Source organism: Cricetulus griseus, chromosome 2 (assembly GCF_003668045.3).
Source record: "Cricetulus griseus strain 17A/GY chromosome 2, alternate assembly CriGri-PICRH-1.0, whole genome shotgun sequence".
Classification (NCBI taxonomy): Eukaryota; Metazoa; Chordata; class Mammalia; order Rodentia; family Cricetidae; genus Cricetulus; species Cricetulus griseus.
Window position 1 is genome coordinate 308,631,248 of NC_048595.1, and position 27,451 is coordinate 308,658,698.

Sequence of the window (27,451 nt, forward strand, 5' to 3'; positions counted from 1 at the left end):
AAATAACAACAACAACAACAACAAAGATGCCCTCTTCCACATGTATGACAAGGTACCTACAGGCATTAAATAACAAATAATTGCCATTTTTTAAAGAATATGAGCTTGGTATGTCTTCATATGTAAAATCCAAGGCTGACTTTGTCTATGCAATTTTTAAAAGACAAAAAAAATCTTTAAAATGCAGCCCTTAGCCATCCCCTAAAACAGTAACTTCAGTCCATGTGACTTAGGGTTTCCTCTTGCTTTCATTGTAATGAACATCTGGATTAATGCCACAAAGTGGGAGAGTGGGCCAGTGTGTCTGGGTGTCTAATACATTTTCGTTCTGTTTTGTGGAGTGGAAGCTTGGCACTGAGCATTCTTATCAAGGCCAAACCACTGCGCGGTTTCAAGAACAGGAAACCGGCATCCTGAAGCTCAGTGTGCTGAGCCTGCAGTCTGTTTCTGGACAATGAAATAAGCAGGGTTACCATGAACCACCTGAAACACTCTATTAGTTTGACCATGAAGTGCAAATCACAATGATTGTGAGGTTTAGGGTCTTTTTGTCATTCAGGAATCCTAGATGCTTCTTTAATAGAAGAGTTTCCTGGAAGCAGTTGTGCAACCTCTTCTACAAAGTATTTGGCAAGCCACACTGATGCACTGTAACAATGTGTCAAGGTTTTCTCTAGACATGGCTGACCATGAACATAAGCCCCACAATCACAGCTGCTTATAGGGACAAAATAAAGGCAATCCCTTACCCTGATATACATCCAGGTCATGAGATGATAAATGACTGTTGTGTTTCCAGAAACAATACTTAAAACTGTATTTCTTTATTGACTAGATGTCCTTAAATTCAACTCAGCATGCCCATATGACTCTAGCATATAAGCAAAACAAAAACAGGCAAGACCCCTGTATAGTTCACACGTTTGGGGCTATTCACATCCAAGGAACCCTAACGTAACCAGTGAATACAAAGCACATAGAGCAAGTCTCAAAATTAACATCATTAATGTTCACCACCAAAAAAGGCTATAATAGCTCTTACCTTGTTCACAGAGAGCACCAGTGTAACTTGGAAGGCAAAGGCACCTAAATGTATTAAAACCATCCACACACGTGGCTCCATTTCGACAAGGGTTAGAATGACATTCATCAAAATCTGAAACAAAATTGTAAATGTGAACAAAGAGGGCAAAAATGTTCTATTTAGTGAGAGGTTGCTGAATAAGACACAAGATGGGAGCTAAATATAGTTTTCATATTTTATAAAAGTAATTTGTGTAAGTATAGCATTTGTAAGTACATCATTTTGGTCAATGTTACACACACCAAACTTTTCCATTTTTTTATCTGAAATTCCCTTTCATGGACCTTTCTTTGTTGAAACTAGAAACCCTAAAACAACCTCAAAAATATCTGAATAAGGTGTTTCCATTGCTAGCTGGTGAATCTGATGAGCCCTCAAACTCATAAAGAATCTCATGTCTGGTGGTGAAGCTTCAATTACTTCAGTTATTTACAAAAAGACAGAGTCGACCTCTTAAAGCCTTGGTGGGTATGAATTGTATTGACCCAACCATCAAAAACCTGTTTAGTTAACCCACTTAATATACAGTTCATTTATATACAGGTTTCTCTGAAAATGCCGATGGATTCCACAATACACCTTCTCTCCCACTATAGTTGCTGGAAAAGTACTGTAGCTCTTCATCCAAGAACATCTTACCCAGTTCACACTGGTCTCCACTGAATCCAGGTACACAGGTGCACACATAGGAAGTCTCTGTAGGATAGCAGGTACCTCCATTGAGGCATGGGTTTGTTTTGCAGTGATCAGGTCCTATTGTGTTCAGGAAAATAAGAACAATTAACCTCCCATCCCAGGTTTAAAGGCATTTTAGCACAAAATATCACTTAACAGCTACCATAATATAAGCTTTACCATAGCAGTTTAGAGCTACTGCATATAAAATTAACTTTACTCTGGAGTGTTTCTTGAAATTATAATTAATTGCTACAAATTCCATCTGTTCATTTCTAGTATTCAATCATTATTACTTGTAAACAATACATTATACCCCACCTGGCCACTAATATATTCTATGGCGGATTTAGTTGGCATGATAATGGCATTGATTTTAGTTAAAAATGATTACACATATGTGCACAGTGAATGGAAATGTATTCTTTTGAACGATGTTAGTTTATGTGAAATGACTGGGAACACAGAACATGCATTCTTTTAGCAGATTGGCTTGTTACCAGTATTTGAATTCCTATTGCCTTTTACCAATTAATGCTCAGAAACTGTCTTCCAAAGTGTGCACTGAAGTTTCTTCTGCTACATTAACATGCCTTTTCCAAAAACACGTTCCAATGTACTCCTTTAAACTATACTTGAAGAAAAGCAACACATGGATTAAACGCTACTGTATAAAAACAACCCCAAATACAAAATCCTCACTTAAAATAAAGCCCCAAATTTTATTACAGTCTTCTTAAAAAATATAAATAAAGTAACCCTCGTAGGAGATGGATGAAAAGGCCAAATCCATATATTTTCAGTTTACTATAATAGTTTAAGCTGTATTTTCTAAATAAAAATATTTTGCTATATTAGTATGGATATAGGTAATTTTATTAAGAATTTTAATATTATTTCAGAAATGCCTAATTCTCAAAATGTCCAAGAATCCAACAGATATTCAAAAGTTTTACAAAACAGTTGAAATAAAATAGATGCTATATGATATAGCTGTGGTTTCAAAATCTTACCTCCCTCAAATCCTGAAATAACTGCACATAACACAATGTCTAACTTCTGATGAAACACTGGTTTTTAGAAGGAACATGATCCATTCCCAGATGAGAAGTTCAAACTCAACCCTTCCTTAGCATTAAGTAAAATCTTGACAAGTACAGGAGCCCAATGAGTCTATACATCCATTTATAACATCCATTTATAATTCTTATTCAAATGAGATAAATTCTGATGCTTTGTTCAGTTTCTCTAAGATCTGCCTTGATTTTTGTAAAATACCTTCTCTTGTATTTCCAAGGATTTTAAAACTCACTACAGTCTTGTTTTGCCACATACTAAAATACACTGCCTAAGTGACAATGACACACACAATCAACAGAATCCAACTGACACTTAGGTGACCATGCTGGTGGTACTGTGACATGCTTTCACTCCCATCATAAACACCAGGCACCACACTGAGGATCCTTTCCTATGAACTTGAAGGAGTTCTGGTGAAGACACAAGTTTGCTTTTCAGCATCTAGTTCTTCCGAAGTTGTTTATATGGGCCTGGAAAAGCTGTCCCTGCAACCGAGAATCTGGACAGCCCCACACAAGCTTCTGTCTACAGAATCACAGTACAGAGATATAGCTCTATGACAACAGAATGCCGAGTGTCAGTCAATAGTGTGGTTTGGATAATGCAGAGATTCCCTTTAATCTGCCAGTTATTTCCACATCCTGAAGTGCATTTAAGTTTACTGATAAAACAATAAATATTAGCCAGATCACTAGGCTATAGATATATATTTGATATAGTGATACTCCAAGGTACTCCCAGTGTCAGCTATCTTAAATCAATTTTATTCACAAATACTCTAATTATAAGCCTTTTATTATAGTCACAAGCTTCAAATAACTGTATTCCTCTGATTCCCAAGGTAAAATTTTTGACTATATGACTAGAAGAATAATTCTGATAGCCAAGACCTAAAGTACAGTATTTAAGATGAGATATATTTTCAACCAACACAACCCTTAAAATTCTGTTTCTCCTTCCTACCTTCTCCTCCTTCCCTCCCTCCCTTTCTTGCTTTCATTCTATTAGGAGTCATTCAGAGATTGTTATTTGTGGGTTTCATTATTATTCCTATTCAAATAATAACAATCTAGTAACAGACAATAAGAGGTGACTTTTCAACATTCTTAAGCTAGATTTTAAAAAGATCACTTCTATTCAGTAAATATTCCAAGTTTTTTGATTTATGTATTATTAAATATCAGTTGTTAATTTTATGTATATTGAAAATCAATAAAAGGGCAGTAAAAAGACCATGGCCTCAGAGTAGTACTGTTTGTCAAATCCCACTTTTGCCAAGATGTGGCTTTGCATCCTTGGGCAAATTACTGACCCCTTCTGAATATCTATGTCTTATCCTTTTACACTGAGCTCATGTAAAAGGATGAATTTAAAGGCATTTTTGATGATTAAATGAAATTGTCTATATGAAATAGTATCAAATTTATGCTTTTTTATAGTCAGTATATAAATGAGAATTTCTCAAGAGGTAGAAGGCAAAAACATATGCTAAATACACTATGACTAAGAGCTAAGTTGCAATTGTGTAAACCGTTTCAAGCAAGGAAATCACACTAGACGCACTGTGGTTGATCATACCTACAACAAGGCTTTGTAAGGAACAGTTACTGTTCTCAAATGTTAGAGGCCTGATAGATTGTGGCACTGTCATAATAGCATCTCATAAATGAAAGCATTTGTAAAAAAAAAGTCTGATATTTTTTGCATTTTTACAGCTATGATGTATAATTGTAGGACATACGACATGGCAATATTTCAGCTGTAGATGAAAATACATTGAGTTTTAGACAATTATTTCACTTTAGCTACAACTGTATGTTACCAGTCCATGTTATCTGTAAGACGCAGGAAAAATGCAAAGTATGTCTGTAAAGTACAGAAATGTTTCTACTTACATCACTGCATCATGTTATGACTCACTACTGTGGCTTGTCCTGAACAATATAAAAGTCTTTATGAATTTCACATTACACAGGTACAAGTTAGAACCAAGGGACTGATCCCAGCCTTGGAAACAGATGCATCAGTGTTGCCATCTTACCTGGTAGATAAACTGCTGTGCCTTCCACGGACTCTTCATTAATGCCAATCAGGAAAGCAGTTTCATTAGAATTGTCCAGAATGGGAAATGGTGGTATTGAATGTGCAGTATTCAGCTCCAGGGTGCTGACTGTTGCCTGATTACTGTGATCAAGAATTCTTTTTGACACTTGTTTTTCAGATGCTGCTATTATGGAGTCTTCTCCAATTAAAGGTGTGTGTGTTTCATGGTTAATTTCCAAGGAAGGAAAGGTAGGCTCTTCGGGCTTCTGTGGGATGGGCTGAGGAACCACACCTGTCTCAACCCTGAAAGCCACAGAAGCAGAAGTAGAATGTGGCCCCTGTGTAACACCTACTAAATCAATGTCACCTGCAGCTGTAAGGACAGGTCCACTCTCCAGTGTTCTGACACTGGGGGGCATTCCAATTGTTTCTCCTACAAGTTGATCATTGGCTTTGTTTGGGGAATCTTGGAATGTCTCAGTTTCTTCTTCAACAATTAGTTCTGTGGGAGAAGTTTCTAGTTCTTCTAATAATTGAAGTTTATTTTCATCTTCTGAAATATCTAATGTAGGCTCAGGAAACAAAAATGGAGGTTCGGCTCTGTGGACATCTTCACCAGATGGCTCGATGGTAGCTTCCATATTAGCACGGACTTCCTTAAAATTGCCATCTACAAGTCTTTGTGATGAGGCAGCACTAGGATCCTGCTGAGCACTTGTGTGGGGAATCACTGGGTATTCAGAGACTCCACTGTCTATGTAGATAGGGAAGGGAGAAGGGGGTGTCTGGGAAGACAACTCTGCCAGAGAGAAAACTGCAGATGCTGTTTCAGTGTAATGTGTGGAGTCAGGCTCTCCTGTCAAATCAGGGATTTTTGTCAAATGCTGAGCCACAATGCGGGTACTACCAATACTTACATAAGCAGGGGGACCTGTCAGTGGCTCCCCCGCTCCTGAAAAGAACTCTGGCTGGAAAGAAGGACCTCCATGTTTCTTTACTTCATATTCTTCCTGTTTCCTTTCTAAATGTCCCAGTACTTCACTTTGGTCTGCAATAGCTTGACTGTCAGACAAGGTGCTTGATTCAAATATATCATCCAGAGATACTGCTTCAATTTTGGGTTTTTCAACTTCTGAACTAACTGTGGTTAGTTTACTAGGAATGTGCAGGGTTGACACTGTGGGAAACAAAGTATCTAATTCTGTTTCTACATTAGGAACTGGGATTCCAGTTACAAAGTTAAAGCTTGCATGCTCTGCCTGCTTTCCAGCCTCAGAACTTACAGACTCGTTCATTGCTTGAGTGTAGCCAGTAAGAAGTGCGTTGCCAGAGCCCTCAACTGCTTCCTCAGTTGTAGAAAGGTTAACAGCGGCCTCATACTTCTCTTGAACTTGAAGGCTTTCTTCATTACTGCCATGTGATCCCAATGGCATCTCTGGATCTAAGTCTGTTTGTATTCCAGGGATGTACTCATATACAGGTGTAGTGTGATCAATGTCTATAATAATGTTTTTATCTGATGTCAGCTCAGGGAGAATTTCAACAACAGCACTCTCAGTAATTGTCAATCCTAAATCCTTACTATCCTCTTTGTCTAGATCTATAATAATGTTTTCAGTGGTTTTTCTTCCGTTAGGTTTCAAGGCAGAACCTTCAAATCTGATGTGGTCTTGCAAGCCATCTGCAATACCTTCTGTGGCACTCTCATATAGCACTGTGCTTGGAAGTGTGCTAGTTGGATACAGGGAGCTCTCACTGTACTCTGAGTAATGCAGTACCATTGCTGAGGATGTTGGTCCATCAGTAGATCTGGCCTCATTTCTTGACGCCACTGAATGCTTTTCCAGGAATTCATCAGAAGTAAATGTGCTGTCTCCTTGATCGGTTGCCTGAGTAGGTCCAGAGGTGTACATTAAATCAAGAGGATCCACTTCTCCAGATCCTTCTCCAGAATTTGCATAAAAGAAATCAGGTTGTTTTGATGCTGATGCAACAAATGCTTTGGTCATTTCGATACTGTAAGTTTGATCCAGAAAAATAGTGGAAGAGGTTGCTGCTGCTTCAGGTTCTAATGTTGAAGGATTCTCACTAGAGATCTGTTCAGTCACAGTTTGTGGTCTTGGTGTCTGGATTTTCTGTTCCCATCTGAAGGTCTGATTTGGAGAATGCCTCATGTCCATGTGTTTGGTGAAAGGAAGAGGGGAAGTAGTAGGTCCTTCTATTCTAGCATCACTCAGAGTTGTGTTGGGTGTTTCCTTATTATCTTGAGAGATGTTGTCTGTTTTGGAAATGAGTGTTCTGACTTCATCTGACCCATTTTGTATTCTTTCATCATCTTCCACTTTATCACTTAAAATGTTTGTTTCTAAACTATCCATGTGAGATGTCTCAGGATACAATGTGCTAATGATCTGCTCCATTTCAGTCAAACTCACTGATGTTGTAGGTAGAGGAGACAAGGCATCCCCTGATCCCAGTCCAGAGAATGAGACATCAGGGCTTGACTCTTTAAATGTTTGTTTCATATCCTTTTCGAAGACTTGTATACTTTCTTCCTCTTGAGTTGAGGTATCCATGACTACACTTGAAGCTGGTACAGATTCAGTCACTAAAGCAGTAGCTGGGAAAGAATGTAGCTTCTCTGTGGCTTCAGGATTAATAATATATGACTCTGAACCTTTTATCTCTGGATCTAGAGTAGTCCTATGAGCTATGGCCATGTCTTCCTCCTCCATTTCCTTACTAGTGGGTGTTTTCATTGTTGTTAACATAGAGTAATCTGAAGTTTGGAGTTTAGTTTCGATTAGTGTTTGGGATTCCAAAATTATTTGTTCTGGTGCAAGAGAACTGTGGAGAGATTCAAAAGTCTTTTGTTCTTGCACTTTTTCCTTGGATGCCATTTCACTTTCAATTGCTTGTTCTATAGTATTGACTTCCTGTTTAGACCATAATTTGGCTGGCTCCATTGTTTGGGGAAGTTCCACTGAAATTGTGCCATTTATCTTTATGTCCCCATTTTCTGTCAGATCTGCACTATTTCCAGTATCTGCTGTTGGCAAAACAATGGATCTTTCATCTGCTTCCATCACAGTACCCACTTCTTGAACCCCTTCATTGAAATATGGAGACTCTGTACCAGAAAAAATGTCCACAGCAAGGGGAAGGACGGGACCAATAGAACTCCTGACTGAGGCCAGCTGCTCACCTGAGCCCTCAGCTGAGGCCATGAACTCTTCCCAGGGCAAGGCTGAGGTGCTGGCCATAGTACTGGTGAGTTCATTTGAGGCAGGAATGAAGTTGATGTCATCTGAGGTAGGTGGTATAGATGATGAAGTCTGCATATCCCTAACTTGTTCGTTCTCAGAGACTCCCGTCTCCACTCTTTCCTTTTTCATTACTGGATAAGACACTGTTGAAAATTCACTAAAGTCACCACTGAAATCATCTTCCAAGGGAAAACCTGTAGAAAAATTCCTTACTTCTGCCTGGGGGGTTGGCTTTCCTGATACTTCTGAAGTCGATATTTCCTTAGATGCCTGGTTCATAACTTCAGCAACTCTGTCCAATACAGTACTCAGAGAGAATCCTGTTGCCTCAGAGGGAAATGAAGCTTCCACACTGGGAGGCAGAACACTAGGTAATTCTTTTTTCACTTGGGTTTCAGACTCCAAATTCAATAAAAATGAAGCAGTCATGGATTCTGGACCAGCTCCAATATCTCCTGAGCCCTGTTCCATAGAATGAGAGGGGAGCCATCCTGAGAGAGTAGGCAGCGTTTCCTGGATCTGGGGCTGACTGCTACTATGTTTAAAGGGCTGTGCCTCCAAATTGATCAAATCATTTGTTTCTCTAGAAACAAGAGTGGAATTTGCCATTTCCTTTTCTGACAATGTGGGCGTTGTCTCTGGCATAAAACTTTCCCAGGTAACTGAATCCCTAGACACAGCTACATTTGAGCTTTCTAATACTGGAGATACAATTAAGTTATCTGACCTCTGTGCTGGAGATTGGACTTCAATGATGGGACCTGCAGTTGTAGTTTTCTCTTCATCTTCTTCCCTTTTCCTTCCTTCAAAAGATATACTGGAAACCCACTCAGAAGCATCTGTTTGAATTACAAATTGTGTAGGCCTTCCATCTGTAGAAGATAGCTCTGAATGCAAAGGAGTGGTGGTTTCAGGACTATATAAATGGCTGTCTGTGATCATTACCTTGCTCATATCCAAAGGGATGAGTGTATCTGTAGGATTTCCCTGTGGTAAATCAGTTACCATGGTGAAGATTTTATTTTTATAGTCTTCCACTTCCCCAGACCCTTCAATAACAGGGGCTGAAAAACTCCCTGAGAACTCTACAGGTTGTCTAGGCGTTGTCTCTACCCAGCTTTCCGCAGTAGACAAAGAGTCATCAGCCTGTGGGATTCTTGTTAGGGTAATTGGTTCTTCTTCCAAAGCATTTACTGACACAGATCTTGAAAGTATATTAGAGGTAGATATGGTAGGATGTTGTTCCTCCTCTTTGCTGAATTCTACTTCTGTAGCCCCAGAGAAGACTGTTTTTTGAGATGCTTGGTCATTGGCACCCTCTCCTGAGTACTCTTCAGGAGACAAAAGTATAGGCTTAGGCTCTTGGCGCTCTAGAATCTCCGGGTTTGGACTGCTCTCTGTGATGGACTCTGTCCATTTGGTATTTTTACCCTCATGGGATGAGATTGTAGGTAAAATATCAAGCTCACCACTTGAAAAGTGTTCAGGTGTTTCAGGGTAAGTCTCGGGTTTCCACGTGATTTCTAGCAATTCGGTGCCTTCTTTGGATTTGTTAAATTGCATGGCAGTTGATAATTCTGTTTCAGCTATTATAAACTGATGGGTGTCAACTGCAGAACTGTCTGAGAAATTATGAGAAGGTGCAACACTTTCATACTGGCCACGCCTAGCTTCTGCAGCTTCTGGGTCCTTAGGCACCGTGGTGACAAGATGCTTCCCATTGATGTACTGCACAGAGGGAGTCGTTGTGACATCAGTTGCATTTGCACAGTCCTCATCTCCTTCTTCATCTTCCTCAGTGTGATATATGTCTATTTCAAAGGAATCTGGTAATTCAGGTAAAATTTCAGCAAACAGATCATGCAATGGATCTGTTTCTTCACTACATGGTTCATCTTCTTTAGGCTCTGAATCTATTGGATGACCATTCACAACCATATCACTCATTCGACCTGAAAGAAACAAAGAGTTTTCACAATACTTAAATGGAAGATTTGACAGGGTATGACAGAAGACAGGCTGGTCACACTCATACACATGACAAAGGAGACGTTGTATCTTTACGAGTTAAGTGAAATCACCTTGCGGCAAATGGTTCTTGCTCTTCAAATTTTCTGCTGTCTAGTTACAATAAGAAGAAAAATTCCTTCTTTAGAGTATAGGAACAAATCATCAAAACACTTCAATATGCTTAAGGTGACAACAGGGTTCTTACAGTGAAAAGAGAAATGACATAGACATTTTAGTCCTGCAATGCACCATTGGTGATGCTGCGAGCTGCAAAAAAAAAAGCTGAAATTAAGACCATTTCACCAGACCATATGTAGAAATCATTGGTCCTTGTTCCAGACATTAAAAAAGATTAGTCTCTATTCAGTAAGAAAGGAGAAAGGATTCCTTCTGGCCTTTTCATTCTCTGCCCCAAGTGTCCATTTTTAGAAAGTAAAGTTTGCTTCTATCCCATTTATAATGCAATGGTCACATGCATTTCCTGAAGCAATGAGAAAGGAGCCTTGATACATCAAAGCCAGGACTCCCTAGATGGGAGGGACTGGTACATGTCTTTCTGAAAAGACCAGGAGGAACCCTTCACTCCTGTACATCATTGTCTTTTATAACATGTGCCAGAGCCAGACTGATTTTATTCTTGACATCTCACCTGGGACAATGCTGATGCCATATGTAAATATTCTAGTTACATATTTCAAGTCATACACATGAAACCATTCTTTGGACTCAATGTCACATGGCACAAAATACTAAGCCCAGATGATGTTTTTGCTGCCAGAAGTACAAAACTTACAGCCCAAGGTTCTAGGAAAAGAGAATTGGAGGCTTCACCCACACCAGAATGATATTCAGCCATCTGTGACAGTCTTGATACTGCAGATGCTCAATTTCCAGTGTCATCAGAGTGAAAAATGGTGCTGGTGGAGACACCAAGCAATGGAAGATAACAAGCCTTACCACCTGCAAGAGGAATGCTGCTGTAGAATTAGCTTTCCCTGACACACAGGCTTGGGGAAAGCTTGAGAATCATACAAAAGGAACACATATGACGGAGCCAACTCTGCCACTGCAAACTTATCTCTAAACGAGAAAACATTCTTTTCTGTGAGACTGCAACTCTTATAAGCTGCTTTCTTCCACATTGGGAGGCATCGCTATTCAACATCCAATAAGAAAAGAGAAAAATCTCGTTGAGAACAATCAAAATGAACTTTTTCCCCCAGTCCCCAGTGTGCATCAGCACAACACTGACTGAACTAGTAAGGCAAACTCTGCATATGTGTGTCAACATTTTTCTTATATCTCCATTCATTCTAACTTATACACTCAGGTTGCATTTATAGAAACTAAGGCATATGGGTAGTCAAATGATTAAAAATTATTAATAATTATTATTAGATCAATGCCTGATTCTAGTGAATATAAAAGTCATAACAATTACAAGCTTCTCCGACACATACATTGCAACTAATCTTTAACCCCAAGTTGAAGAAAATGATTAAATGCCTAGGCTTTTACCAAAGCAATGTTAAAATGATGTCTGCCCAATACTAGTTGTTACTCTGATCTTATAGTGACCATTGTAAGCTTTAAAAGAAGATACAGTAAAGACTTCCTATAGTATGAATAAAGATACACTTTGTCCTGTGAGAAGGCAAATATAAACACAATGTTCAAAGCATGTGAAAGACACATTTTAAATGCCTTTGCACATGAGTCTCTTTAAATACAATGTCAAATAGTTTCTTCTCATCACTACTATTTGAATATAGCTAAATAAGAAACAGATTAAGCTATAACTTCAGCATACATTCATGAAAATTGAAGTAGAGTTTCAAAAAGTACCTGTCTTAAATGGCTCCCACTCTCAGGAGTTTCTCACGTGCTCCTTCACTAGTATATAATATGCTCATTCTGTAATTTTTTTTCTTGGCAGCTGAAGTCACGGGATGCATTTTAGGTTTACTATATATCTATGGATAGTAGTGATTAACATAGGAAAACAAACTACATATATCATGTCATGTGCTTTTCTGTGTGACAAAAGCACCTGAAATCCCTAATGTAGTACGCAAACCACAGTCTTCATGTTATATGGATTCCTAGACATTTCTCTATTAAGTAAAACTCCCCTAAAACAAAGGTGCAGTATTGTAGTAAAAGTTGCTATTTCCTTCTTTTGAAAAGAATGCCCTCACAAGTTGACCAGTGGTGGTTGTTGAGGCTATGTCAACTTACAAAGAGTTTTCTTGGATGTCTTAACATTGGTTTGAGGATGGGAAAATGGTAACTACTTAGGGTTTTGAATTTTCATTTTTTTTCACTTTACTCTATCAGTATATATCTGGTTTGTCCCATACTTTCAACATTTCATGAACAGGGGCAGGATTTATGTAAAACCTATCTACAGTATGCATGCGTGGGTGACTTCTTTGCTTCCACATGACCTGAATTGCCATCAATAATTTCTCACAACTCATCAAATCCTACTTGGTCTTCTTTGTTTATTCATTCTCTAAAATTACCCCTCCACCCTTCTTTGCTGTCACCACCCCCACTCACCACACATATTATTAGAGAATTGTAACAGCTATAATTATGGCAAACCAGTAAAGTTTCTTTGTGGCATATGGTGGGGGAGGGGACACCTGAGTTACTGTCAAAGTCCCGTCTCATTGCACAATAGTGATCTGCTCAATTTCACACTAAAAGAAATGACTTAACAGAGTGACTGACACCCAGGTCCTTAGAAGAGTGAGCCCTCATAGAAGACTGCTTTGTTTCAGAATTTTACTCTAAGGATAATATAACCTTTATTTAGATTTCAAGGGTCAAACCACAGAACTCTGTAGGCTGCATGTATAATCTTTTCTATGTTTATGTGAGTGTATTTTAACAGCTTGATTGAATATACTAGTACCGTGGTTAATGGGTTTTTTAATGACATTTCACACAAGGCTTTATGGCTAACTGGCCTTAAACTATTCACCAAGTATTTTTAAGTACTTCACAGCAGAATTTTGCAGACATAGCACAAGTCTTGCAGTCATTCTGTAACCAGACACAAAACATAGTTGCTATGATGCATAGGTAACTGATCAAGGATCAGATTCTCTTCAGGGAGTTTTATAATTTAAGTTTAAGAGTTTTTAATTAAATGTAAGCTATTGCAATCTACTCAGCAGAAATACTTAAGACTGTATTTCCTTTAAAATGGAATTTGTTCCAATATATAACAAAAAATATCAGATTTCCTTATTCAAAAATAAAATAACCAGACTAAAGGCACTTGAAAGGGGCTTGCAGATCTTAAAGTGAAGAATCTTGACATTCCTCACAATGTAGAATTTTCAATCATAAATCTGTAGATTCAAATACCAGAAAGAAATAAATGTTTTATTTCACTCAACTTCCCCCAGCTACTAATAGAAATTAAATATGAAGTAGAACTTTAAGGGGAAAAATGTAATTGTTTTCAATCAAATTGCTTAAGATACCCAAAATCTCCATTTTTTAAAATTTGGAACATTATAGATTGTCCCAGCTTGATATTCTGAACAAAAATTATAGAAATAAAAATACAAATACCTTCCCAAATGTTATTAGAGGCTTTTGCTCCTTCATTCCCTCAGTGCTGGGTAGCACGTAATGCTGCTACCATTACCGTCCTCCCAAACACTGGGGAGGTCAACAGCATCAAAGACAGGAGATCACTGTGTTCTGTGACCCTTATCTCCTTACGGCTTAGCTAGCTGCAGTCGACTTGGAGCACCACTCAAGCATGTTCTCACACTGACAGCCGTGGTCTACTGAGCACAGTGCACCTATTTCTCTGTTCACAAATTTCACACCCAGAAAGTGTCGTACACATATGCAAACAATAAGGCTGCCTCTGATGATCTCACATTGAAGAAGCAGGCATGTTACAGGAGTGCTAAATAGGCATCAGATCTTTCTTCAGCTTGCAAAAACCCTCAAATAATACAGGTTCTTCAAGTGCAATGGCCGAATTAGATACAGTCATATGGCCTGAGTACACTTAACGACACATCAACAAGTCTAAGCTCTACTTCCTTAGAAAGGGCCAGCGAATTCCAGTCCCATTTCAAAAAAGCAAGAGGTTTCTTAGACAGCATATTCAAGCAATCAGAGTATTTGACGAATTTCTAAATAATAAGAAAGAGCTACATGAAAAAGAAGTAATTTAGGCTTCAAAATGCTTCCCCCTGGCAGGCTGACCATGGTCTAGGAGATATCCCCACACTCAAAGAGTATTTGAGCAGTACCAACTCAACTAGATAGGTTAAAAAATAAAAAGGTGGTATGAATTTGGGTAAATTGGTTGGTGGAAGTGAATCCGGGCAGAGTTTGGGTGAGTATAACCAAATACATTCTGTGAAGTTTTCAAAAACTTAAAAATATTTTTTTAAATATAACAAATAAGGGTTGGAGAGATCACAACAGTTTAGAACACTGGATGCTCTTCCACAGGATCTGGGTTAGATTCCTAACACCTACACAGCAGCTCAAAAGCTGACTATAACTTTAGTCCCAAGGGATCCAACACCCTCTCTGGCCTCTATGAGTACAAGGCATGCACTAGGTATACAGACATACATTCACACAAAATACTCATAATTTTTTAATAGAGCAAATAAAGACTAACCATAAAAAGAGCATTATTATCTTTTTGCTTTAGTTTTCTAGTATTCAAGTCCTCTGACAAATATACATATAGGTATAGATCTAGATACATAGATTACCAGATACTTTAATACCAGAGTCAGTATAGGAAACTTAAAAGTAAGTAAATATTTGGCTACTATAAAGCAAAGGACTCTGACAAGTAGGTACATATAGTTTCTCATCAGATCCTGAAATTATATCCACTAAACTACAGTGAACAAACACAGCTCTATTTTGCTATTCCTCTATCAATAGCTACCCTTGCTTCTAGTCATCGCCTCAAACTGATGGTCAAACAGCCCCAGCAACTGGCAGGCAATCTTTCCACTCCTCCCATTCTCCATTGGCCTTCTCTGTACCTGCACATTAACAACCAGCAAGTCAATCCCTCCTTCATTCCTGCTTCAGATTCGTTTCTAAAAAAGGCAGCATCTTTATTTTCTTCATATAACATTGCCCTTCAATTTATGAAGTCTCAGTTCAGATAGACAGATGCTAGATAGACAGATGGTACCTTCACGCAGAAAATAGCTGTATTTTTATGGTGAAGCACAGGACTTACTATATGTTAGTATAAACTTACTTGTTTTTGTCATCATCCTGCTTTGGCCTCCCAAGTGCTGGCATTATAGGTTTGTGCCATCACATGGACCTTGTTTATTAACCTCCCTTTTCAGGGTTCTATATTCTAGCATAAAGTGATCCTATAAGAATATGATGATCTCCTGCAAACATACAATAGTCTATCCATTTAGTCCTGTTTTTGAGAGTTCAGTTGGAAGAACATCTTTGTAGTGATTTATCATCAAAAATCAAAAGATTGTCATTGTACTGAAGTTCCTTTGATGATTTATATATCCAACTAAAGAAATAGGCTTTGATGACAACTACAGCTCAAGGACTGAAATACAACTAATGAATTATACAAAAAAAAAACCTCAGATAGCATAGAATTTGGAAGTTATGAAAATCTAGATAGTCTGAATACACAGCCATAGTCTTATTTTTTTTTTTTGGTTTTTCAAGACAGGGTTTCTCTGTGTAGTTTTGGAGCTTATCATGGCACTCACTTTGTAGACCAGGCTGGACTTGAACTCATATAGACCCACCTGCCTTGGCCTCCTGAGTTCTGGGATTAAAGGTGTGTCCCACCAGTGTCCAGCTATTCTCAATGTTTTTAATCATTCATTGTCTTTACAAATCTATGTAAGCTTCTATGAAGGCAGTGAATACTAGTTCTTTTTTTTTTCTTCAAATATAAATGAATTGAACAAGTTTACTTGGTTAGTACAAAGAAAAAGAATTATTAAGTCATTAAAGCATCAATGCTAACTCCTGTGTTTGCAGATAAAACTTAAGGATATAGTAAAATGAGATATGCAGTTCTAAGAGATTAAAAATGTGTTGCCCACTCATCACTACTGTTTTGGATTCAGTGATAATTATCCCTAGAATGTTTTAAGTACATGTAAGTCATAGATAGTTCATTCCATTTCCTCCCTCACTTACAGATATCAAGATATAGTTAGACGTGTGACAAACAGGACACTTGCTAAAATCTGACCAGTGACTACAGTCTCAGTGAAGAAAGCTTACTCAGACAAACTCCTTCTCCTCAGAATTGTCAAATCCTGCTTAATCCAACAAAGGCTGAAGGCAGCTGCTGTGTCTTGGGGGGCAGGGGGTGGACTGAAGAGTTGGGGACTCTTCCTGCTATTCGATATTCAATGCTCTGTTCAGCAAAAGTATTTGGGAAACATTTAAGACTACAGATGCCAAATTTGAACAATGTCTCAAGCAGTCTTAAGAAAGGAAATAAATAATAATGCTTACACCTCCCATTTGTAATTCAGATCAGTTGTCTGAGTGGTTGGAGCTGTGACAACTTTATTTGGAAGTTTCCTATCTACAGCCAAATGCAGAAGCAGTGTGGGAGAACCGCACTGGGAAATTTTCCTGTGTCCATCAAACTGTGCCAGGTGGTACAGTGATGGGTGATCACCTGTGGTAACTCAGGTTGGTTTGGTTGTGTGCCCCCAGGGAACCTGAGCAGTGCTCAAGGATAGGGGGCACATCACAGTTTGCTCTGAGAAAGAACTCTGAGGATTGCCTGCTAAGACACTTATGATCTACTTCCAACTGCTCCTTATGTGTTTATTATAGCATGGAATTGTCTTTCTTATGTACTCATTTGCTGAGTGTTCAAGTTGTCTAACTAAACTATAAATCATATTGGTTTAATTCCCTAGCTACACCGTGACTGGATAGAATGAATGTTTACTCAACATAGTATGAAAAGATGAACAGAGGATTTTTATCTGTACATAGTAGCATAGGCTCTCTAGAAAGACAAGAAATGTGAACATGAGAATTGTGTTGTGTTCCTGTATGTTATTAGAGACATAGACTAATATATTTTACTTCTCCCTTTCTCACTTTAGCAATACAAAGACCTTCACAATATGTGGCTATAGAAACTAAATTCCATTTTCTGTGAGACACTGGTAATACTTTCCTGCTTCGTGAAAACAGTGACTCTGCAAAAGCCTGCCCACACACTTGCCATGTACTAACTATATGCCAGGATCAGAAAAATTCAGGGTGTCTAACTAACTGACGTGGAATTTACATTTTCACAGATAGAACTTTCTCTCTTACTGCAGGAATCCTTTATATTTTAATATAAGTCTTCTATTTAAGCTTTATATCATTTATGGAGAAATACTAGACATGGCCCTGATCATTCAGAGGTAATATAGTTTGTATTGATTTATTTTTCCCCTCCAATAGATCAAATCTATCTTTTCAATTGTTTAAATTCTCTTCTTGCACTAGGTGTGTTTCCCTCCTGATTCATAATAAAGATTATTGCGCCATCTCTCTAAGGGATACCCTTGTAAATAAGACTAAAGAATTCTCAGTCCTACATGGGATGGTCTCATACAAAAGGATTTATTTCTCCTCATGTCAATTGTTTTGGGAAAAATCATAATACCTCAACACACCTGAAAACATGTATATCTCAACTTTTACTGAAACACGTCGGTACTACGACCAGCCCCACACCCAGGTAATCACCATCATTATTCTTGGAATTGATCTGTAAATGAAGTCACTCCATTAAACAGCTATATTTGTATATGGAAAACTTCCCTGAGAAGTAATTCTATGAATTTTCTAAACTGACCAAAATTAGCACATCTCCTAAAAAATCAGCTTTACCTCTTTAAAATGACACTCCAGAGAATTGTGTTTTTCTTTTCCTTTTGGATTTTTCCATTCACATCTCTTCCCTCAGCCAGCCCCTTGCTGCAAATGTTCTGAACACTATCTGGACTCCTCCATATGTTTCTTGTAATCATTGCAAAACTGAATGACAGTAATGCTGCTATGGAAGAAGGAAGCAACTTCTGTGTACAGAGCAGGGGCTTTCCTTCACAGCAACCAAATAATATCAGGTAGTACCTCTATATTTTTATGAAAACATAAGGAAAGGTTAGGGCAATGCATGGGAACATTTAAAAGAGTTTGTCAAAGAGCTATTCTTGAAAATAGAATTAAAATTTCTATTTTTATCATCAGCTCAATTATCGGGCACATAGAAGAGCTTAAAGCAGATGGGTTCTGCTCATAGGCCATACAGAATCAACACTATAGTTAAGTTACAAAGGAACTGTAGGTAGCTGCTGCCAAGTTACGCTTAGCTCAAAGTGGCATGGGTGTAAACCAACACATACCATGGGAGACTAAAATGTTAATATGCTCTTTCAGTCCCCAAAATACCAAATTAAAGTTCCATTTGGTTCCTTGCAGGATAAATAACATGGTATCTAATGACACAGAGATGTCAACAAGATTGAACTGGCTTCATTTAGCATAATAACTAGAGACAACAAAGGTATCTATTAATAAATATATATACCTTTATGTGAGGTAGTCACAATCATTCTTACTGCAAATAAAATTGGAGGGCTGCGACATTGATCAAGTAGTTAAGGGTATGGAATGCTCTTCTAGATGACCTAGGTTCTAGTCCTAGCATCCACATGGCAGCTCACACACATCTCTAACTCTAGTTCCAGGGCATCTGATACCCACTGCTGACCCCTACTGGCAACCCCAGGTGTGCAAGTGGTGCACACACACAGGAGTAGGCAAAACAACCATATATGTAAAATAAGAAGATATAACGAATTTTTAGAAAAGAAAATATTCAGTTCATTCAGGAATGAGTGCTTCTCCTTTGTTTTTAGTTATATCTGCAATTCCATTTTCTTCTGGATCTGAGGCACATGGCATCCCAGAGGGGGTGGCTCATCCACCCAAACATTAACCAACATAACCACTGTGTTATAATACATGGAGGCCCCTTAAGGTACTGTTTGAAGAATGGAATCTGATCCTCTAATTAAAAAAAAGATAAAGTACTTTATATATGGTTATAAAATTCTGTAAACATAAGCAATCATATAAAAGTATATTATATGAAAAATTCTCAATTAAAAGTAAATACAATTTGAACAGAAGAATAATTAGACTTTTACCCAGAATGAAAGCAACTTACAAAAGAGCTAAGTGTTCAGCCAGAGATTGTCAGTGTTGGTCCAAACTGCCTCTTATTGTTCATCGTCCCCACAAGACCAAAGTTCTCAAAAATAAACCTATGGCTTTATGTATATTTTTCATATTTAAAAATGGTAGAATAAATAGAGCCATTGGGAGTAATTTCTAATTGATAGTACCAAAAAGGGACAATAATTTTGCACAAGGAAGCCAAGCAAATGAATTCAAATGTACAGATCAAAATACCATCCTGGTCAAAATCTAATTGATACAAATATTAACATTAACAATTTTATCAGTATCTTATACTAATATAATTTCTAATATTTAGTTTTACAACTATATTATGCTTTTATACTTAGGATGACAGAAAGTCAATAAAAATAATTAAGAAGAATGACTTCAACACTCACAGCATATATATAGACTTATATCTGGAGATTTTGGCTATGAGAACTGACATGATGTTGGCACTTAAAATCTGCACATTTCTAAATTATATTTTGACTTAAAGATATTGATACATTTTGTTTTTGTTTCTTTTGCTTGTTTAACATTAGCAGTTTTGTTACACTAACTTGTAACATTTCAGATAATTTGCCTGAATACTCTTTACAAACTACAAAACAGAACAAAAACCCAGACATAATTGAAGAAATTCTTCCCATACTGTCAAATCCTGTAGCCTTCATACTCGTTCACAAAGAAAGCCTTTTAATAATTTTCCCGAGTGCAGGTGTGCAAATTACTCCTGAAATAGACGAATCTAGTTTTCAGCACCCCTGAACCAGTGTTAACCACACCCCACAGCATTTTTCAGCTCATAAACCCTTTATAGCCTGCGAAGTTCCTTCAGATTTTTCAACTGTTAACCACAGTTGCCCTCCAGCAGCAGAACCTACATTGCCATTAACATCCATCTGAGGGTATGATGTAAGCATGCACTGAGTAGCATGTTTTGTTTCACGGTATTTCATAAAAGTCAAGCTTTATATCACTCTCCGAGTGCAGAAAAAAATATAAATGCCTTGGTTTGGTGTAGCTTGGGTGGCATTTTTTATTTACTTGGATACACAGTATATGTGAAGGTCAATTTCACTCAGGTGAATAGGTTTATACAATGGCACATATGTTCTGAGGGTTTTCCACTCTGGAAATATAAAAATGTTGGCTTTCCAGGCTTCCCTCATTAACACACCTACCTTAGAATTTAACTGAACACCTGGGTGAGGGTTTTCAAGAGCAGAGTTCAATATTGGGAAAATTAAATTATTGTTAGAAAACTAGCAAAGTTTGTGAACTGAGTAGTTGGGTCTAAGTCAATCTCACTGCCTTCTGAAAATAAAAACCATGCTGTTTTATCTTAGGAAAGAAAGCCTAGAACACATCAAAAGAGATGGTAGATAGCCTGCCCCAATGTTCCATGCCCCATCCCAACATGTGCATACTGTAACTCTCCTGCCTGATGGAAATGGCCAAATAGTTCACAATTTACTCAAAATATGCTGTCAGCACAGCCCTAGATTTTAGAAGTGGAAGAAAGAAAACATCTATGCATGTCCAGCTGGAATGGAGACTACCAGGTCCATATAAAGGCCTACCTCTTCATAAACTGTCACATTGTTAGACTAAGAAGCCCCTCCACTTGAACTGCCATTTATAAAGTTAGTGTTTTTGTTTTTCCCCTAAGGACTGCCATCTTTTGGAGGTGGGGTGGGGCTTGAGTTGAGTTTCAGCCCTTTTTCCATTTTGTATTTTGAATGTGCTAACCTGTAGGTACAATTTCCCAGTGAGAAGAGTTGGGAGCCACTGTATAGTTCTGGTTTTGTATTGTTTAATACAATTTCATACTGTCATACTATTTGATACAACTTTGCATGTCATGACCAACAGAGCAAGATAAACTGAGAAGATAGGCACTTAATCGGTATGGACTTTTGACTTCCTGAAATCAAAGGTTGACACCAACTTTCTCCCACCTCTATTTTCCCCAGATCCCATGACTACAGTTTTTTGTTCCTTTTAATCCTACTAACAGCAATCCTAACTCCTACTTCTTGGTAGCATTTCTGTTTTCAACTCCAGTTTTGAGACATGTAGAAGTAATGTAGAACACAGGAAATCATTCATGGTTTGCAAAATACTGTACCAGTAACAAAAGAAAAAAAAAGCATGTTTCATTCCTGGCCTCTAACAAGCTATGCTGGGAAGAGAGGAATTCAGTAATGTAGGGCTGTGTAACCTATTATTTATGCCATGCAAATGTTTTCACACCAAGAAAATCCTGAAGAAGAAACAATGGAAGCCATGACATTTCTATCTACAGCACTGGATACCAACTAATTCGATGGTTCAGATACCTGTTCATTCTCACCAGGTGTATTCCTGATCACCCTAATGAAAATGCCATCTTTCTTCTGAGTGACACCCAGCAGGGCGTTATCCCCATATCAAGAAAGGAACTAATAAACAGGCACCCTTCCCATATGGCTTCTCTGAGCCAGGCTACAGAAAAGTGAACATTTACTCATCTAACTCTCATATTTAAATTTAAACCAGATAATTGAGAAACCAGTAGACTTAAGCTCTAAATTCAAATAACACCAGCAAACATGAAATACTCCATTAGTCAGTATGTGCTATGTAGTCTCAACTCAACTTTTCAAATTTAACTTGATGATATACCCACACTTGTAGGTGAGAACAAGACATGTTTGATCATGACAACTGCAAGTATCAGCCAATGCAAACACACATCTTTTAGAGGAGACAATGAAATTACAATACAAACACGATGGCCTGTGTTTTAGGAAGTAAAAGTAATGTTTACAAATCTACCTCCTAAAATTAGGCTTGTTAATGATTCCAAGCAGTTCTTGGAACTTAGCTAGATTATGTTGGTTCCAAACAGTTTAAGCTGCATTTAAAAAAATATATAATAAGAACAGTCAACATCTTAAAAATGTTAAATTTGAATTAAAATAGACCTATTACCCATTCCACAACTTATGTGATAAACCTGCAAAATCCTGGAAGAGAACAGAAAAAAACCTTTAGAGATCTTTTGGTCAACCCTAGGGATATGCAAAATCGTTTAGCTGTCTACATTGTGAGTGCTAGAGGTTAATGGTTGCAGACCAATGGAATGTTAACACAGTCTAGTGCTACACTTGAGTAGTAATGTATGGAAAGACATTGAAATTAAAACACTTTGTTCTGGTGTTCTGAAGTGATGTAACATTGATGAAGTGGTTGTATTAGATGACAAAGCAGGGCTTCTCATGACTTTTAAAACAAAACTGTACCTAACATTCTTGCAAACGGTTTAACAGATCCTTCCAATTCTTGTACAGATGCATGAAGCTAACACATTTTTGACACTCCAGTTATCATCTAATGGCAGCATTTGGTATGATGGTTATTTTAACTTTCAAGATAAAATGCTGATTGCCTTGAGAGCAAAGACTTACCTGTCTTGTTTTCTCTGACCTCAATAATATAAACATTTATGTCAGGGCGGGATTTTGTCCCTGCTTGGGGTGGCGAAGTAGACAATGCCTGAGGTTTGGGGGTCGTTTTTCTTTCCACAGTGGATGGTCTTGTCCGCTGTGTTATAGGAGGCCTTGAGGTCATGTGATACTCTTCATCAATATCAGTTTCCGTTTCCTTAGCTATGATATCAGTGAGAGCTGGGGGAGGCTGCTCTGTTATAGACTCTCTAGGAAGTATAATGTCACTGGTCATATTCTCACTGGGCTCCTCCTCAACAACAGCTGGTTCTTTGGTGAAGGGTGAAGAGGGCCTGAATGGTGGAGTTCTGTGAAGGCTGTCTACGGATGTGAAGGCACTGATGTCACTTGGAACGACTGGAAATTCTGGGAGTTCCGTGGCTCTGGGTCTTTCAAATAATCCTGAGCCTAAATCTGTGTAGTCTAGGAATGGCTTCTTTCGTTCCTCTGTAGTTTCCTCCATAAGCTGTGTGACTTGAGTCCTGAAGGGTCTCAAAGTTGATGCAAATTCTGTTAAACTACTACCTTCTGCTTCATATGTTAATTCTGCCTCCGTACTTACAACTGCTTTTGGCCTAATGGTTGATGTTAGTGTTACCATTGTCTCCATTTCCACTTCGTGCTGCGTTTTTGTAGCAGGTGGATAAGATGTACCATGGGCAATTGTTCCAATTGGAGTTGTTTCTAAAACTGGAACTTTCTCAAAACCTGTCACCCATTTGTCTTCAGAGATAGTATATGTTGATCCCTCCCCCTCTTCTTTAAATGCTGTGGTCTCATTGGTCATTAGTGCAGTAGAACTGAGAACAGGAAATGAGCTCCCTGTGGTTTGTGGTTTTTCCTGGGTTTCTCCCTGTATGATTCCTGTTGTCAAAGCTTCAGGAGACATGGTTGCTGCTAGGTGAGTCTGTTCAATGAGATCTTGATCAGATTTGCTTAGAACCTCATATTCCAGTGGAACAGAAGATTCCAACATACTCCATTCTGTCTTGGGGATTACAGAAAGAGGAGTAGTGTGGGGCATATCTACATACGTAGTGGACTCCTGGGTGCTACTATAATTAACAAATGCCAATCCTTCCACATCAGAGGTGTGTGCAAATGGGGGGACAGTAAATAGTGGTTTGGATGCATCTGTATCTTCGCCCAAAGCACTTCCTTCCACAGTTGCATTAGCGTCTTGGTCTTCTGTGCCTGTGGTGGGCAAAATGCCATCTTCGGTTGTAGACTCTCTCAAAGTTGACTTTTCTGAAATTCCAACTGATGTAGCTGACTGAGATGTAACTGTAAATTCTCCTGATGTTAAATCTTCCTCAGAAACCTTTTCTAATGGTTTTTGTGTACTATCTGGGGAAAAAGTATATTGGTCTCCTACATCTGGGAAACTTGGAGTTTCTTTATCCTTTCCATTTTTTCCTAGAGTGGTAAGTAAGACAGGGGACAATTTTGTAGAGCCAACAAATTCTGTTGAGGCTACGGGCTTTGAAGTTGAATTATCTTCATCCAATGACCATTTTGATACTGTGACCACTTCCATGTTGAAAGTACTGCCTGTCAAATGGGCTTTTGTCACATCTTTGTAATACTTTGTAACATCTGTTTCTAATCTACTCAGTGTTGCCATTTCTTCTACATCCCTTGCTTCTGTTGGCTTCACATTTGACTTCCCAGTGGTCAATGCGGGGGAAACAGAGTCTTCTACTGCAGACTCTGTAAAATGAATTTGTCCTGAGGAAGATGGAGAGAGCTTCATTCCAGAGAAGGCTTCCTCTGTTATACCTATAAATGGATCTTTGGTGATCTTTTCTTGTATCTCATCAACTGTGTAAATATCTTTTTTCAACTCTGGTCTTGGTGTTTCTGTTCTTTTTCTTTCTTGTGTTCCTTCTGTTTGTAATGAGGGATAAATAACTGTGGATATTCCCTCTACTGATATAATGTCACCAGAATAGGGAGACAATTCTACTTCTGTAAGATGCTCTAATGGAAAGGGAGTTGTAGGCTGTGATTGAACAAAAGGATCTTCAGTCATTTTACCATTAGTTGTTTGTTCTTTCTCTTTATCTATGAGTGATCCATCTATGTCAAGCATAGTTATAGGCAAAACTATTGTTGATGTTGAAATGGACTCTAAGTCCCCTGGCTTGGAGAAGGTAGTGTCTTCTGATGTCTTTGATACTGTGATGACTTCAGGTATTTGGCTGAAGACCTGGGTGCTCTGACCAGATCTAACTGTCAGTGTTCTGTCTTCACTCTTCTCTTTTCTCAAGGTGAATCCATAGTGACTTGTGGTTGCCAATTCAGGACTGGTGCTTACAGTTGGCTTTTCAGGTTTGTGTTCAAGGGTCACTTTTGTGGGTTCCAGTGGTGTTTCAGTTGCTTGAAATTCCTTGGAAGAAATGTGCTTTGGGATTTCAGTGGATGTTACTAAAGGGCCCACTTCTATTTCTTCAATCTGTGTAACAGATTCATGTGTCTGCATATCCTCTGTGATTCCATCCCATGAGCCGGTAGCATGTTGGGAGATGACAGTTGTGCTTTGGAGTCCTTCCTCTTTAATTTCAGATATATCTGGCTTTCCAAGTGGTCCTGACCCAGAAGGTAGGTAGTCATCCACATCCCAGTGGTTCTCAGTACTCCCAGCAGGTGTGGGTGATTCAGTGTCTAATTTGTCTGTGAAAGCCTGAAACTGGACTACAGATTTCTGTTCAAAATTGACTATATTTCCTGCAGGAGGGAAGTGTGTGGTAATGATAGGTAACTCGGTGACTAATGGAATGATTGGTGTAGCTCTGTCAGGTACCATGTATGGTTCTTTGGATAAACTGGGTGATGCAGTTTCTGCGAGGATATTCATTTCGATGGTGGTTGCCTCTGATATATTCTGTTTAGCTAGAAAAATAATTTCAAAGAGTTAATTAGACAAGTCACTAATAAGGGGTTGCATGACCAGTGTTTAAGTGTTGCTCTGTATTTTTAAGTGGACCAAGTGATCTGAAATACAAAGGAGTCTAAATCCTAAACAAAGGAAGGTAATTGATCACCAGTCACAAACTAGTCAGTTGTTTTGTATTGTGCTATTATACTTGACTGTATAAACACTTGTTCTTCCACAAAAATGACATTATGTGTTTTCAGATAAGTAGATGCCAAAAAGTTACTAAAACGGAATTTTCATAAATGTTTATCTGTAATGAACTACAGTAGTGATATGAAACTAAGAAAGAGAACTTGGCTTTGTTATCTGGAGACGGATGTCCCCTGCTGCTAGTTTCCTCCAAATATTGCCTTCTTTTCAAGATGCAAAGTGTCTCAAGGGAGAGGGAGTGTTTCAGACTGCAAAACAACAAAAAGCCACATCAAATGGAACCAAGTTACACATAAACCATGACATTGTCCATAATATGTAGACTTTCCTAAAAACAGGATATTAAACTTTTAATACCCGCTCTTCATTTGGTCCCAGGTGTTGGACATTTGTCTTCATCTTCCTTTTAACTCTGGAGGCGTGTTGCCAGCAGATCATACAACATGTCTGGCAGAGGCTGGTCGGCATTTGCTGTAGTCCTACTATTTCCTGAACGATCTACATACTGTGTTTCTACTTATCCTAGGTCTTGGTTTCAGTCTTACTTTAACATAAAACATAAATGCATAGAAAATAAAGTAGCTATGCGATAGTTTTTAGCCTGTTACTACAAATTCCTGCATCATCCTTGATTATCACAGAGTGAGCAAAGGCTACATAAAGTAGCCTTGTCATTATAAAATGCTATGTTATAATGACTCAGAGTTTATGGAGAATGGTTTACCTAGGAAAATTTAAGCTGTATATAAAAGTGACAATGTTATAAGTAAAAGTCATTCTCAACATAGTTTAGCATACAAAGACTATTTAAAAAAATCAGTACTGTCTAAAATCAAAAATTAGTTGCCAGTGAATGCATAAGGAACAGTTGTGAGACACCCACATCCACCACCTTGTTACATTGCATATGATGTAAAATAGCTGGATGAGCAATGCTGGTCTTCTCTATTAGAAATTGTTGCATCAGTAGACTCTAAAAACTTGGTATCTTCCCCAAAAAGAATCACTGAAAAACAAAATTGGCTGCCTTTGGCTTCATCTGTTCTGTCAGAACTTCTGGTAAGATGATATGATTTTGTCCTAAATCGGAACAGGGCGATAATAAGTTCTAATGAGGGAGAGGGCTGGAATTTGTTATTAGCTGTTGATATTGTCCAAACCATTCAAAAAGTCCCCAAACATCAGTGTTCTAATGAAAATGTGATGTTCACTTACACTACAAGTCCTTTAAAAATCTATCACTGCCTATCCTACATTATTTAAAAAGAAATTAACCCAAAAGAATAGTGGAACCTTGAAAAGTGTGTTAAATGAACATTTTCTCCTCATGTTTTAAAAAAAAAATAACAACCTGCTTCTGCATTTATTTCCTGGCACAAACTTTGGTCAATTTTGATTGACATGAACAGCTTAAAGACCTAAAATGTGTCTGACTACTTTTCTTTTA

General features: G+C 38.1%; 1 protein-coding gene across 5 annotated transcripts in view; it reads right to left on the reverse strand.

Moving 5' to 3' along the window:
- Vcan (versican) overlaps positions 1-27,451 on the reverse strand; it is a 98,184-nt gene that overhangs the window by 32,950 nt on the left and 37,783 nt on the right. For 3 of the 5 annotated variants that reach the window (XM_027401771.2, XM_027401773.2, XM_027401772.2), the window contains exons 7-10: positions 22,878-25,808; positions 4,881-10,100; positions 1,724-1,837; positions 1,043-1,156 (exon numbers count right to left, since the gene is read on the reverse strand). In XM_027401771.2, the coding sequence (XP_027257572.1) occupies positions 1,043-1,156; positions 1,724-1,837; positions 4,881-10,100; positions 22,878-25,808 (8,379 nt within the window). The remainder of the gene's footprint in view (positions 1-1,042; positions 1,157-1,723; positions 1,838-4,880; positions 10,101-22,877; positions 25,809-27,451) is intronic. The other 2 variants (XM_035440485.1, XM_035440486.1) reach the window with 2 other exon arrangements.